A 15,009-nucleotide genomic window follows, 5' to 3' on the forward strand; every position below is an offset into this window, starting at 1 on the left:
AAAGTCGTACTGTATCTATACTCATATATGGTCTGCCCAGTAGCTTGTAAATAAAGCACAGAATGGGGAACAGCTGTGGCGCAGTGGGTGAAGCTGCCTTGTCAGGATGCTGGCTTGCGTCCCAGCTACTCCGCTTCTGCTCTAGCTCCCTTGTAATCCACCTGGGAAGCAGCAGATATTGCCTCAGCTACTTGAGTTCCTGCCACACACGTGGAAAATCTAGATTAAGTTCCCAGCTCCTGGGCTCAACCTGGCCCAGCCCAGCTACTGCAGCCGTTTGGGAAATGAACCAGTGGAAGGAAGATGTCGTTTTCTCTCTCTTGTCTTTTAAATAAATCAATAAATCTAAAAACAAAACAAAAAATCCCTCAGCGTAGGCCAGAACCTGACATAGACTTGGGGCGTTTTAGCCACTGTATTAAGTATAATTCACATATTATGCGATTCACCTAATTCAAAGCCGATCCAAAGCCAGGAACCTCCTCCAGGTCTCCAACGCGGGTGCAGGGTCCCAATGGATTGGGCTGTCCTCGACTGCTTTCCCAGGCCACAAGCAGGGAGCTGGATGGGAAGTGGAGGTGCCGGGATTAGAACCAGCGACCATATGGGATCCCGGCACATGCAAGGCGAGGACTTTGGGAGCTAGGCCATGCCGCCGGGTCCTGTACTTCTAATTTTATTTTATTTATTTTATTATTATTTTTTAAAGATTTATTTTTATTACAAAGTCAGATATACAGAGAGGAGGAGAGACAGAGAGGAAGATCTTCCGTCCGATGATTCACTCCCCAAGTGAGTCGCAATGGGCCGATGCGTGCTAATCTGAGCTGATCTGAAGCTGGGAACCTGGAACCTCTTCCAGGTCTCCCATGCAGGTGCAGGGTCCCAAAGCATTGGACCATCCTCGACTGCTTTCCCAGGCCACAAGCAGGGAGCTGAATGGGAAGTGGAGCTGCCGGGATACGAACCGGTGCCCATATGGGATCCCGGGGCGTTCGAGGCGAGGACTTTAGCCGCTAGGCCAGGCTGCGGGGCCCTGTACCTCTAATTTTAAAATGTTTTCATCTCCGGTAAAAGAAATGCCCTACCTGGTAGCAATCACTTCCTGTCTGTCTTTCCTCTACCTTATTTTCCTCAACCCCTGACAACCTTACTCATTCTGTTCTGGTCTCTGTGGATCTGTCTGTTCTGGATATTTGATACGGACGAAATCACCCAGTGCGTGCTCTCTCTGTGACGTGCTGCTTGGCTTCCTGTGATGTTAGGAAGGTCTGTCTGTCACAGCTGCACCGTCCTTCCTCCCTTTCTGTTGTGGAGGAGCATTCTGGTGTGTATTCATCATCAGGTGGTGGATGTTTAGGTTATTTCCACTGTCGGCTCTTCAGAGGAATGCTGCTGTAACAGTCATGTATATATGTGTAATTGGGGATGCGTTTTAATTCTTTTGGATGCATAACTAGGAGTAGAATTTTTGGACTACAGTAGCTATATATAACCCTTTGTGGCACCGCCAAACTGTTTTCCAAAGCAGCGGTCCCATTTTATATATATATATTTTTTAAAGATTTATTTTATTTTTATTTCAAAGTCAGATATACTGAGAGGAGGAGAGATAGAGAGGAAGTGGAGCTGCCGGGATTAGAACCAGCGGCCATATGGGATCAAGGTGAGCACCTTAGCCACTAGGCCACACTGCCAAGCCCTATATATATATTTTTAAGATTTGTTTATTATTGGAAAGGGTGACTGCAATGGCCGGAGCTGAGCCGATCCAAAACTAGGAGCTTCTTCTGGGTCTCCCATGTGGGTGCAGGGCCCCAAGGCTTTGGGCCCTCCTTGATTGCTTTTCCAGGCCACAAGCAGGGAGCTGGATGGGAAATGGAGCCGCCAGCATTAGAACCAACGTCCACATGGGATCCCTGCGCATGTAAGGCAAGGATTTCAGCCACTAGGCTGCTGCACAGGCCCCCCCGTTTTATGTTCTTACCAACCATGTACTCATACGTGCTCATTTTCTTCCAACAAACAAACAAACAAACAAACAATAACCCCAGTCAGGACCGTGGCACAGTGAGTTAAGCCTGCTGGCATCCCATATGGAAACCAGTTCAGATTCTGGCTATTCTACTTCAGATTCACCTCACTACTAATGGCCTGGGACCATAGCAGAGGATGCCCAAGTCCTTGGATTCCTGCACCCACGCAGGAGACCCAGAAGGAGGTGCTGGATCCTGGCTTCAAGTTGACCCAGTTCCAACCATTACTGCCATTGGGGAATGAACCAGCAAATAGAGGATCTCATTCTTTCTGTCTCCTTCTGTGTGTGTAACTTGGCCTTTCAATTAAATACATAAATCTTTTTTTTTTTTAAAGATTTATTCATTTTATTACAGCCAGATATACACAGAGGAGGAGAGACAGAGAGGAAGATCTTCCATCCGCTGATTCACTCCCCAAGTGAGCCGCAGTGGGCTGATGCGTGCCGATCCGAAGCCGGGAACCTGGAACCTCTTCCGGGTCTCCCACGCGGGTGCAGGGTCCCAAAGCCTTGGGCCGTCCTTGACTGCTTTCCCAGGCCACAAGCAGGGAGCTGGATGGGAAGTGGAGCTGCCGAGATTAGAACCAGCGCCCATGTGGGATCCTGGGGCTTTCAAGGCGAGGACTTTAGCCGCTAGGCCACGCCGCCGGGCCCTAAATACATAAATCTTAATAAAAAAAGAAGTGGAACAGTGAAGATTCCAAGAAACACCCATCTAGGATGCCAGCACCACAGGCAGCAGTTTAAGCTACTATACCACAACAGCAGCCCCTTAGCACACACTTTTTATTTATTTTGGTGTTTCCTTCTAACAGCTTTAGTAATTTGCCTTTGATAATTAGGCTAATGATGCCTCTGGTATTAATTTTTGCATATGATATGAGATAGGATTCAGGGTTCCTGTTTTTCCAGAAGGGTGTCTGTCTTAGCACTCTGATATATTGAATGTGACTGTATAGGTCATGTCGGTGTACAAGCATGGGTCCTGGAGCTTGTGACAAGGCCATTGCCAAGCCAAACTGAAGGTTGGAGAGAGCCTCCTGTAGCCCCTAGTTCAAGCTGGAGGCAGAGGCATGTCCCTTAGGAATGTTCCACTGAGTGGCCTTGACCATGCTGGGCCCACTCCTGAATGGGGTCTGGCTTCTGCTTTGCAGGCTCAGCTTTCCTAACTTGTCATGATCCCAGATCTGACAGAAGGCACCTAATTCAGCAACAGTAATCCTGTGTTCCCTAGTCCTGACCATCCCATCCTGTGGCTCCCTGTACAAGCAGGCTGCTCCCAGTCGGGGGCCTTCACCTTCCTGATTCCTTCTGCCCGGACAGCAGTCCCAACTCCTCTTCCTCTTGCTCATTGTTGCCTCAGCCCTCCCTGACCCGCATGACTAAAAGGTGCCGTCCCCAGTGACAGCCACACCCGACTGATCTGCTTGTTGATCATGCATGCAATATCATTTTATTTATTTATCTCCTTGTTTATTTCTGTCTTCCTCACTGAAGTATTAGCTCCCTGATGCACAAGGCCATGCCTGTCCCTTTCTGGACTGTTGATAGCACTGTGCCCAGGAGAGAGCAGACATACGTTAATGGTGCTTGAGTACGCCAGAGACCGAGGAGAGGCCAACTGGAGAGTTTCCTTTGAGAAGGGGACGGGACCATCGGGTTGGTGTGACTGGCACAGCCCCTGCCTGCTAGGCAGCCTCTGGGGAGTCTAATCACCAGAAGGTCACCAGGGGAACATGTGGCTGACACAGGAGAACCTGGGGTGCTGCCACCTGCCATTCCCACACAGAAGGTGTGGAAATTTCAGGAGACTAACATTTTCCTTCCCTAGGGTATCATCTCCTAGCAGCTGTACTGGGATCACCATCACCTCTGAGAGAAGTACCCCCTCCTCCAGTGGACAGCTGCAATCTTATCAATCACCCTTGTCTCTTTCTTTCCAGTTACCCCAACCACATCTTTTCTTTTTTCTTAATTCATTTTTATTGGAAAGGCAGATTTACAGAGCTAATGAGATACAGAGAGGAAGAGTTTACATTAGCTGATTCCTACCCCAAATGTCCCAAATAGCCAGAGCTGAGGTGGGAAAAATGACCGCAGCATTATAGGTGTTAGGATGAGAATGAGCCAGAATGTCGTGGGAGCTCACGGGAGGTCCCCAGCCCAGCCTGTGAAAGGATCGACAGGGTGGTACACAGGAGTCAGAAGCAACCCTAGGCTGAGTCTGAAGGGGTCATGGGCTCTCCAGCAAGGTCATTAGCAGGGTCTGCGGACCACAGCCCTCTCAGGTGTACGTGAGGCTACCAGGACAGCCATGTGGTGGCCAGCGGCTGCTCCCCCAACTAGTTTTCCTCAGGTCTTGATAAACCAGATAGGATCCAGTACAGAATCTAGTGTTGTAGATGGCCCCAGGAACCATGTCAGTCAACATATCCTGGTGTCCCTGGCAGAGGAAGCACCTTCCAACTCCAGGAACCTGTCAGGGAGGCCCTGAGGGCCTGTTCCTGTGTGGGTCTCCCAAGCACCTGAATCTCCTCACCACTCATGGCTTAAGGAGTCTTCCAGCACCTGAATGGATTTAACTATCTCCTCAAGCCTTCTAGAGCAGCTCCTGCCCAGCTTCTGATCCAAGTCTTGATGTGGGATCAGAAATAGCAACATCAGGATGAGGTTGGTGACAGTTAACAAAACAGCAGGGCTGATCCCACCCCCTGTGTGATGCGTTTCTTCGGTATAGACAGCCTTGTGGAGCAACCCCGCCAGCATCCTTGATCTTCTGTTGTCTATATGTCAATGTAGAAGGGCAGAGAAACCTTGAATGGTGAGGGGGAAATAAAGGGAATTGAGGCTGCTTCCTAAAAGCCCCTGACTCGTGGCTTCCCCCAAATCCCCCAGCAGTGAGCAGCTACAGGCTCAGACAGTGACAGAATAGAGGGGGCAGGGCCTGTCTGGAAGTCAGCCTGCTCAGAAGTAGGAAGCAGTGGCAGAGGTGGGGAGCGAGGACTACCGTACACCTCCCTCTTCTGCCAACATGCCGGGCCAAACTGCATATCCACATGGAAAAGGATGAAGTACCTCTGCCTCTTCATGCTTTCTGCAAAGTTTGATTCAGCCTGGATCATTGACCTAAATGTAAGAGTTGCTACAAAGCTCTTAGCAAGAAACACAGGAGTAAATATTTAACATTGACTTAGGCCGTGGTTTTTTAGATAGAATACCAGAGGTACACAGACAAAAATAATAGATAAATTGGGGCAGGTGCAATGCTGCATCAGGTTAATCCTCTGCCCTATGGTGCCAGCATTCGGTATGGGAGCTGGTTCATTTCCCACTGCTCCACTTCCCAACCAGCTCCCTGCTTGTGGCCTGGGAAAGCAGTCGAGGATGGCCCAAGTCCATGTGACCCTGCACCCATGTGGGAAACCTGGAAAGAGGTCCTGGCCATTGTGGCCATTTGGAGTGTGAACAGAGGATAGAAGAGCTTATCTATCTCTGCATCTGTCTTTTAAAAAATCTGCCTTTAAATAATAATTTAAAAATTTTAACAACAATTGATTAAATCTTACACAAAAGATTTTAATTTTGGTATCAGAAGACACCATCAAGAATAGAATGGGGGAAAATGTGAGTTGAATATGTAGTGATGGTCCAGTATCCAGAATACTAAAAAAAAAAAAGCAAATCAACTTTGTCCTGTCCCACATCCCTCATCAGACTTGAACCACAGCTCCACTCCCCTCTCCAGCTTCCTGCTAACATTTACCCTGGAAAATAGCAATGATGACTCAAGCAACTGAGTCCCTCTACCCACATGAGAGACCTGGGTTGAATCCTTGGCTCTGAGCTTCAGCCTGGCCCCTCTTCAGCATTGCAGGAATTTGTGGAATGAACCAGCGGCTGGGAAAAGTCTCAATCACTCTTTCTATGTTCCTTTCAAAAGTAATTGTAAAAAGAAAAAGAACACTGGAATTTTTATTAGTTTCCTAGGGTAGCTATAGCACAGCACCATCCACTGAATGGCTTCCGGCTTGAGAAACTCACCTACTTGTATTGGAAGGTGCAGATCTGAAATCCAGGTGCCAGGCTGGTTAGCTCTTCCGCAGTCTAAGGGAGAGTCTGTTCCCTGCCTGGTAGCTGCAGGCATTGCTGGCAGCATCTGACATTCCTTGGTTGCTGCTGCTTTTTTTTTTTTTTTTTTTTTTTTTGTAAGATTGATTTTATTTTTATTGGAAAGTTAGGTATACAGAGAGGAAGAGAGATAGGAAGATCATCCGTCCGTTGATTCACTCCCCAAGCAGCCTCAACAGCTGGAGCTGTGCTGATCTAAAGCCAGAAGCCAGGAGCCGCTTCCTGGTCTCCCACGTGAGTGCAGGGTCCCAAGGCTTTGGGCCATCCTCGACTGCTTTCCCAGGCCATAAGCATTAAACTGGATGGGAAGCAGAGGCACCAGGATTAGAACTGGCGCCCATGTGGGATCCCGGCGCATGCAAGGCGAGGACTTTGGCAGCTAGGCTACAACGCCAGGCCCCCTTCCTTTGCCTCCTCATGCCCTTCCCTCTGTGTGTGTTTCTTCTCTTCTGGTGAGGACATCAGTTTCACTGTCCGAAGGGCCCACCCTCCTCCAGTCATGATGTGTTCAAGAGCTCTAGTTCCAAATAGGGCATGTCATTCTGAGGTACTAAAGCTGTGTGATTTCAGCTGTGTTTGGGGGTAGCACAATTCAACCTGTAACAACAGAAAGGCTCAATTTGGAAATGGGCAAAGGATTTCAATAGATTTTTCTCCCAAAAACCTGTCTGCATAATCAGTGAGCACATAAAAAGGTGCTCAATGTCATTATTATAATAGTTAATTGCAAATCAAAGCCACGTTATCACTTCACATCAGTGAAGATATGACCGTCACTGAGAAAACAGTAACAGATGTCAGAGTTTGTGGAGAAATTGGAACCCTCTTGTGTTGCTGGGGTGTAAGGTACAGTAACCACTTCAGGAAGCAGTTTGGGAGTTCCTTGGGTCACTAAACATGGAGGTCTATATATCCTAGCAATTGCATTCCTAGGAATTTATTTAGGAGAATAAAAACATAACTTGCACGTGAATGTTGATGGCCAAAAAGCCAAGGCAGGCTAAATGTCTATCGATTAAGAGCGGGTCAGCATGCCTGGGCAACAGAAAGGAAGGAACATGCTGCCATCATGAAACATCATGTAAAGGGGAGAAAACCAGTCACAGAAGACCCACATTGCATGATTCCATTTCTGTGAAATGGTTGGAATGGGCAGGTCTGAAGAGACAGAAAGCAGGGTTAGTAGTGGTGTAGCCTCGAAGGGGCCGAGGGCCTGCTAATTGACCTGGAATGTCTTTTGGTAGCTAGTAAAGATCATTCTGAACTCAGATTATAGTGATGTTTACACAACTCTGAATTTGCCCAAGTTATTGGACTGTATGCAAGGTTGAGTTTTGTGATGGATAAATAATGTCCTTTTTTTTCTTATCTTAAAAACAAACAGCCCCTGTTTGTGTTTCTTTCTCAATAGAAAGGCACGAGCTGGATCTCAGAAGATGACTTCTACCGGCCTCCCAGGGAACCACCTGCGGAGGGAGCTTCCAACGGTTCCCTGGGGCTCTCCAGGGTGATGCCAAGGGGCAGAGCTGCTCTCCACAGGCGTCTTTCTCAAGGACCAAGAAAGAGCAAATCCGTGGGGGCTCTAGAAGTGTCTCCACCTTCCCCAGGGTCCAGGAAAGCCCCAGCAACCCAGGCGCAGGAGCACAGGAACTTCCGGGTGGTGCACCGGAGGCAGATGGGTATGTGGCTCCACAGGATGCGGGTGGGCCCAACCCATCTCAAAGCAGCTCCAACATTCTGTCCTCCAACCCCCAGGAGCCACGGGTTCTCTCAAGCGAAACCTGGTCCCCTGTATAGTAGTGAGGAGTGACCATATTTGGTAATTCAGGAAAGCATATCTGGGCATCTTCTTTTTAATACAGTCATGCTCAAAACTGCCTTTTGAAATAGAAAATCCTTTTTCTGAACCTCCTCTCTAAAACCTGATGGTGGAGAACCCTCTCTTGCACTTAGAGCTCAGAACAAACCCTGTTCCTCACCCCAGGGGTTCTCAGTGGTCCCCCCAAAGACTTTTCCTTCATGGGATTTGGTCATGAGCTCATATGGGGTTTAGCAGCTCTGCTATTTGTCTAGTGTTTTCTTGTGCTGTTTACAGTGAGACCAGCTGGCAATTCCAGTAAATATCAGTAACTGGTAATAGCCTGATTTCTCTGATGGGTTTCCTCTGAAAACTAAGCCAACAGATAAGGATGCCCAGCCTCAGCACTTTCACCACACTGCAGCATTCGGAGCAGAGGGACATTCCGACTCTCTTTGAAGTAGGCCTCACTGGCTCCCGTGGTGATGGACCTCAAGGGTGAAAGATCAGCTCTCCAGGTCGCTGTGCTGGACCAGGCAAATGACAGTGAATTGATCCCAGAGGTAGTGGTGGGGTAGGAGAAGGTACAAGGTAAACCAAGAGCCACCTGGATTTGCATTTGCTGTGGTTATAGACTGTGACAGAAAGAAAGTCCAGAATAACTGAAAAGTTTTTAAGTCCAAGCAATTGGGAGATTAAAGTTTGCCACTTGTCAGAGGAGGAAAATTAAGGAAGAAGCAGATTTGCAGTGGAAGGATCTCTATCTTAAGTTACATCAGCTTTGAGATGTCCAGGAGACACTTGTGGAGCAGATGTATGTATGAGTCTGAAGTTCGAGATAGAAATTCAGGGCCCAGTGCAACAGCCTAGTGGCTAAAATCCTTCCTTTGCAAATGCTAGGATCCCATATGGGCGCTGGTTCATGTCTCGGCTGCTCCGCTTTTCATCCAGCTCCCTGCATGTGGCCTGGGAAAGCAGCAGAGGATGGCCCAGAGCTTTGGGACCCTGCACCCACATGGCAGACCAGGAGGAAGCTCCTAGCTCCTGGCTTTGGATGGGCTCAGCTTTAACCATTGTGGTCGTTTGAGGAGTGAACCAGCAAATGGAAGATCTTTCTCTCTGTCTCTCCTCTCTGTAAATCTGCTTTTCCAATTTAAAAAAAAATTTTAAAAGTGAGATTCAGGCTGCAGATAATATTGGGAGTTGTTGGTGTGAAACTTAGAACAGGTAAGGTCAGCCAAGAAGTGGGTGTGCATTGAGAAAGGTTAAGAGCCTGGGACTGACACTGGGTCTCCAGCCGTGGAAGGCCAGCAAGAAGGAGTAAGGCCAGAAGACAGAAGGTTGAAGAGGAGGCCCTAGGAATGGCCTCTGGGCGCAGCAGTGAGGAGGATGTTGGTGGCTTCCCAGGAGCTGTTTCAGTGGAGTGAGAGGCCAAAGCCTTACTGGAACAGATTCAAGAAGGAATGGGAGCAGGGAACTGGAGACAATTTCAATATCTTCCCCAGCAGTGTAGCTGTGATTGAGACCAAGAAACTGGGTGGTAATGAGAGCTGTGAGTGGAGACGAGCTATTTTGAAAGATGGGAGAAATCGCAGCTTGTTTGTGAGCTGATGGGAGTGACGTCACTGAGCAGGGAGCAGAGGGCCACAGGGAGAGTGGAGTCCTTGGCGGTCACGGAGAGCATCTGTGCAAGTGGGGGGCCCTCACACATAGCGGTCCCTCCTGGCTACAAGAGGGAAGGCAGAAGTGGACAGACACCGGTGCTGAGAAGGTGCATATATGTGCGGTGGATTATGCTGAGGTGGCTCTGGTAAGGTAGGTCAAGGTCAGAGTGAGGACCCAGTGGAGACACTCAGAAATTCCCTCTGAAGCCAGGAGCCTGTGTGACCATGCCCTCAGCTGGCCTGTGTTCCAGTGGCAGTCACAACCGACACCAGAGGTGGTTTTTCAAGGTAAAGGGGCAGACGATAACCTACCATGCCTATTTCTGCCTCCAGGACTGTCCAACCCATTCCGTGGCCTCATGAAGCTGGGCACAGTGGAGCGGCGAGGGGCCATGGGCATGTGGAAGGAGCTCTTCTGTGAGCTCTCCCCGCTGGAGCTCCGCCTCTACCTGAGTGACGAGGAGCGCACCTGCGTGGAGAGCTGCTCACTGCTGCGCTGCGAGTCTGTGGGGCCAGCCCACAGTGATGGGCGCTTTGAGCTGGTCTTCTCAGGCAAGAAATTGGTCCTGCGTGCCTCCTCACAGGATGAGGCCGAAGACTGGCTGGATCGCGTGCAGGAGGCCCTGCAGAAGGTCCGACCCCAGCAGGAGGATGAGTGGGTGAACATCCAGTACCCCGACCAGCCTGAGGACACCCCCGAGTCTCCCGAGGGTGGCCACCCCTCTCACTCAGACCTGCTGTCAGAATCTTCAGCCCTCCAGGACACACACTTGGACTGGGCGTCTGCTCAGGTTCCAGAGCCTGACGCTATCAAAGAGTCCCTTCTGTACCTGTACACAGACAGGACCTGGGTGCCCTATATATTTTCCCTGTCCTTGGAGTCCCTCAAGTGCTTCCGTGTAAAAAATGAGGAGAAGATGCTAAGTGACAGCCACGGAGTGGAGACCATCCGAGATGTCCTACCAGACACCAGTCTCGGGGGCCCAGCTTTCTTTAAGATCATCACAGCCAAGGCCGTCCTGAAGCTGCAGGCTGGGAATGCCGAGGAGGCCACCCTGTGGAGGAACCTGGTGCGCAAGGTCCTGGCATCCTACTTGGAAACAGCCGAGGAGGCAGTGACCCTTGGTGGAAGTCTGGACGAAAACTGTCAGGAGGTGCTGAAGTTTGCCACGCGGGAGCACGGCTTCCTGCTACAGTACCTGGTGGCCATCCCCACGGAGAAGGGTCTGGGCTCCCAGGGCTGCTTCTGCGCAGGTGCCAACTTGCTGCCCCTTCACCCCCAGCCTGCCAGCCTCACTCTGCCCCTTGTGGGTTCCAGATTGGGGCTCCCCACCCCTTGCTGGCTCTCCACAAGTGCCTCCGTCCCTCTCCTGCAATTTTCTGATGAGTGGTGGGACCTGCTCCTCCCATCCCCATTATCTTATTACTACATCATTGATCCTTATAGTCTTTGGGATCAGGGTCATGGAATCTTTCTGAATATCTCTACTTCCTTTTTCAGATGGAAATAGTATTTATTTTATGAATTCACAGAGAGGTAGAGATCTTCCAGCACTGGTTCGCCCCCCAAATGACCACAGTGGTCAGAGCCAAATTGATCTAAGCTGGGAGCCAGGGACTTCTTATGGGTCTCCTATGTGGGTGCAGGGACTTATAGACCTGAGCCATCCTCTGCTGCTTTCCCTGGCCCTGGGCAGAGCTGAATCAAGTGGAACAGCCAAGACATAAACTGGTGCTTATATGGGATGCTGGCACCACAGGTTGGAGAATTAGCAGGTCCTAGAGCTTTCTCTGGTAACGAAAGTACCCTAGATCCGTACTTTCCATGGATCTTCTTCCAGATCTCCACATGGGTGCAGGGGCCAAGCACTTGGGCCATCTTCCCCTGCTTTCCCAGGTGCGTCAGCAGGGAGCTCAGTCATAGCAGTAGCCAGGTCTCAAACCAACATTCATATGAGGTGCCAGTGTCACCACAGGCAGTGGCTGTCACGTGCTATGCCACAATGCCAGCCCTAGGAACTGAATTTTCCATTTGGATTTGTTTTAAAGGGGTACATGCTGCCCATGATCACTGTTTTGGACAATGTAGTTCTCTAAATTGTTCCCCAGTGTGACTCTCTTCTCCTTACTAGCACATGATGGTGGTACTCCAGGGCAGTGCATGTACTCTATTACTGCAGCGTCAGATCTGATACTTTTTTGCAGGGCACTGCGCCAGATGCTTCATTGAGCTCTTATTTCATTTCTGCCACAACCCTAGAGAAGCTGGTGCTACTGATATCTCTGTGTAGATGAAGAAACGGGCCAGGGTTGCTAAGTACCTTGTCTCAGGCTCTCACAGCTACCAAGTGGCAGAGCAGGATTAGGACCTAACTTGTCCGGCCCAAGAGTCTGAGCTTGTAAACAGGATACCACCTTCATGTTGTTCACAGCCACATCATGTCTTGCTGCCTGTAGTCCGTTATTAGCTTTTCCTACTCCCTGCCTCTCAGTTATGGGGAGATATCAGCTCCTCCAGCAAGGGGCCCTGCTGAGAGTCAAAGCTAGAAGTGGAGCTTAGGTGGGGAGGAGCTTTGAGACCAGAAGGGATTCCTGCCCAAGTGTCAGGAAGGAAGTAGTGTATAGAGGTTGGGAATTGCTGAGCTTCCATCAAAGAACATCTGCAAGCTGCCACTCACAAGCCCTCTACACTTGAGCTTGGCTTCTTAGCTGGTGGGAACCAGGAGTCCAAGGCTGTGACAGGAAGTTCCCCCCACCATGGGTATGATTGCTGCAGGGACAACCCACCTGCCAGCCCGGACTATGAACCAGGGAGCCTGGGCTTGCCTGCCACCCTGCACACACAGTTCGGTGGCCAGGTAGATGCATACTGCTGATGTGTGGGTTGTGTTTTGTGGTTTGCAGGCCATTTTCGTCCTGTCTGGCTCATACTTTGAAATAATGCCACAAAGCAGCCAGTAGAAGCTGAATTTTACAGATGCTGCTAATGGAACCTTGAACCATTGTTGAAGGTCAGGATAAAACAGCTGTTAAGGAAAGGAGCCAGTCCTCTGGACTTATCCCTGTAAGAGGCAAGGATGCATCCAGGATTTACACTACCTTTCCTTTTTGCCCTAGGCATATCCCAGTGTGACTTCCACTGCCCCCTGCTGTCCCGTGAGATCAGACAGCTCTAGGTAGGAACCAGCAGCACGCAGTGTATAGAGTGCCCCGCCTCTTGCCAGCTTCACCACCCTTCCTGTGCCTGGCCTCATCTTCCCTACTCTGTCACTGCTTGCCCAGTCTCACTTAATTGCCTCCATTTCTAGGCCCTCGTGGAGGAGTAGACAGGAGGTAGTGCGGCTAAGCGAGCACCGGAGAGCAGGGACAGATGCAACAGCTAAGTATATTGGACAAGAATATGGTCTTCAGGTCCCAATTTTGAATGTCTGCTCTGCACTTGCACCGCTGTGTGACCAAACAGATGTCTCAACATTCCTGAGCACAAGTTTTACAGAGTTAGGGATTCGTTAATAGGGTCAGTTCTGAGTAGAGACATATCAGTGGTGGCTTGGGTGATGGTGGTGGTGGTTTTATAGATTTTTTTTTTTAAAGGTAGAGTTAGAGAGTGAATTCTTCCATGCCCTGGTTCACTCCCTAAATAGCAACTGGGGTTGACCCAGGAACTCCATTCAGGTCTCCCACATGGTTAGCAGGAGGCCCAGTAGTTGGGCCATCATTCACTGCCTTCTCAGGATTATTAGTTGGAAGTTAGATTGGAAACAGAGTTGCTGGGACTCATTTAGCCCTCCCCTATGACCCTGAGTGGTGGTTATTTTTGTCATTGTACCTAACTTTAAAAAACTAGCACTGACTTTGTAGCTCAGCAGCAGGTTAAGCTGTTAACTTATGATGCCAGTATCCCATAGCAGACTTCCTAGCTTGTGGCTTTAGCATGGCCACTTGGAGAGTGAACCAGCAAATGGAATATTTTTTTGTCTCTCTCTCTCTCTCTCATCCTCTGCTTTTCAAATTTAAAAGAACAAAAAAGCTTCACAGGTCATTTCCTAGTAGCTCCTGCAGGTTCCAAGCCGATTGTGGCCTAGTCTGCGCTCACTCACCCACTGCCCATCTCTGCAGGCTGCTCGCGACAGATTGGCTTCTCCTTCATACGACCCAAGCTCTGTGCCTTCTCTGGCCTCTATTACTGTGACATCTGCCATCAGGACGATGCCTCAGTGATCCCAGCCAGGATCATCCACAACTGGGACCTCACCAAGCGCCCGGTAAGTCTCGGGCCCAGTCCGTGCTGGCCCCAGCAGGTTGAAGCAGTGTTTCCTCCACTTTGTCCTGTCGTTTTCCTGTTTGGAGGAATTTGGCCAAGAGAAGCTGAGGTTGGTTCAGACCCTGTGATGAGGCATAGAACCTGAGACTGCCCACAGTCTCTGTCAGCACCTTCTGACAAGTAGTCCCCAAGTAGGGTATAAGAATTGTTCTACACAGTTCCTGAGTCACAGACCAAAAAGAAAAAAATTCTATAGTACCTACAGGTACACCAAGTAGATGCATGAGTGGGTGGATTCCAGGTGGATGGGCGAGCTGGTGGGCTGTACCACAGAAAGCAGTTAGTTTCACCTCTGTTGGCCCTGGCAATTCCATAGACTTAGTTCGTCTCTTTAAAAGGGTATTTTTTTTTCTGGGGCACCCCCATTTTGAAGATAATACATGGCTATTTAACAGCTAAGCATTACAGAACAGCCAGGAATACATCATGATCATGTGTCATCACCCAGAGAGAATCATGTCAACATCTTGAGGTTAGCCTGTGCTGTGCCTTATTTCCAAGGGCATCTGCGGGCTACGGAGTTGGGATTCTACTGGGTTCACCTATTTTTTTGGCCTGCTTGGCTCAGTGCTGACTCTCAGTTCTTCTTTGTGTTCACCATTTGCTGTGGAATAAGGCCCGTCCTAAAGTCTTCCAGATCTTCCTCCTTTCTAGCTGAGCTTCTTGTTACCACAAGCAGGCTAACTCTGGTGTCCTTATCTGTTTCAGGAGATCACAGGGCTGTGTTGAGTGGTTGAAGGTCGCAGGCCCACAGGTTGGGGATCTCTGGCTGACCTACTTGTGCTATGGCTTGGCTGACACTTGGCAGAATGTTAGCCCAGGACCAAGGCCTTTTTCTTTGTCCTCCAGGTGCATATAATAGGAGCAAGCCTTGGGTAGCACAGGGTGACTGGCTGCCAGCACATGCTCTTGTGCTATTTGATGTAAGCCTCATCCAGGCTGAGTTGGGAAGAGCTAGGCCAGGGCTCAGATCAGCAGGGCCATTACTATTGGCTGCCCACAGACTGGGGACCTGGCACCTCAGGGCTCTAGGATACCATCTGCTGCTGGGAAGACG

The 15,009-nt window shown here is 49.6% G+C and overlaps 1 protein-coding gene across 2 annotated transcripts in view; it reads left to right on the plus strand.

Moving 5' to 3' along the window:
- PLEKHM1 (pleckstrin homology and RUN domain containing M1) overlaps window positions 1-15,009 on the plus strand; it is a 46,575-nt gene that overhangs the window by 23,325 nt on the left and 8,241 nt on the right. For both annotated transcript variants that reach the window (XM_004597272.2, XM_058676643.1), the window contains exons 6-8: window positions 7,578-7,845; window positions 9,962-10,882; window positions 13,748-13,893. In XM_004597272.2, the coding sequence (XP_004597329.2) occupies window positions 7,578-7,845; window positions 9,962-10,882; window positions 13,748-13,893 (1,335 nt within the window). The remainder of the gene's footprint in view (window positions 1-7,577; window positions 7,846-9,961; window positions 10,883-13,747; window positions 13,894-15,009) is intronic.

The sequence above is a fragment of the Ochotona princeps genome, chromosome 17, assembly GCF_030435755.1.
Source record: "Ochotona princeps isolate mOchPri1 chromosome 17, mOchPri1.hap1, whole genome shotgun sequence".
NCBI lineage: Eukaryota > Metazoa > Chordata > Mammalia > Lagomorpha > Ochotonidae > Ochotona > Ochotona princeps.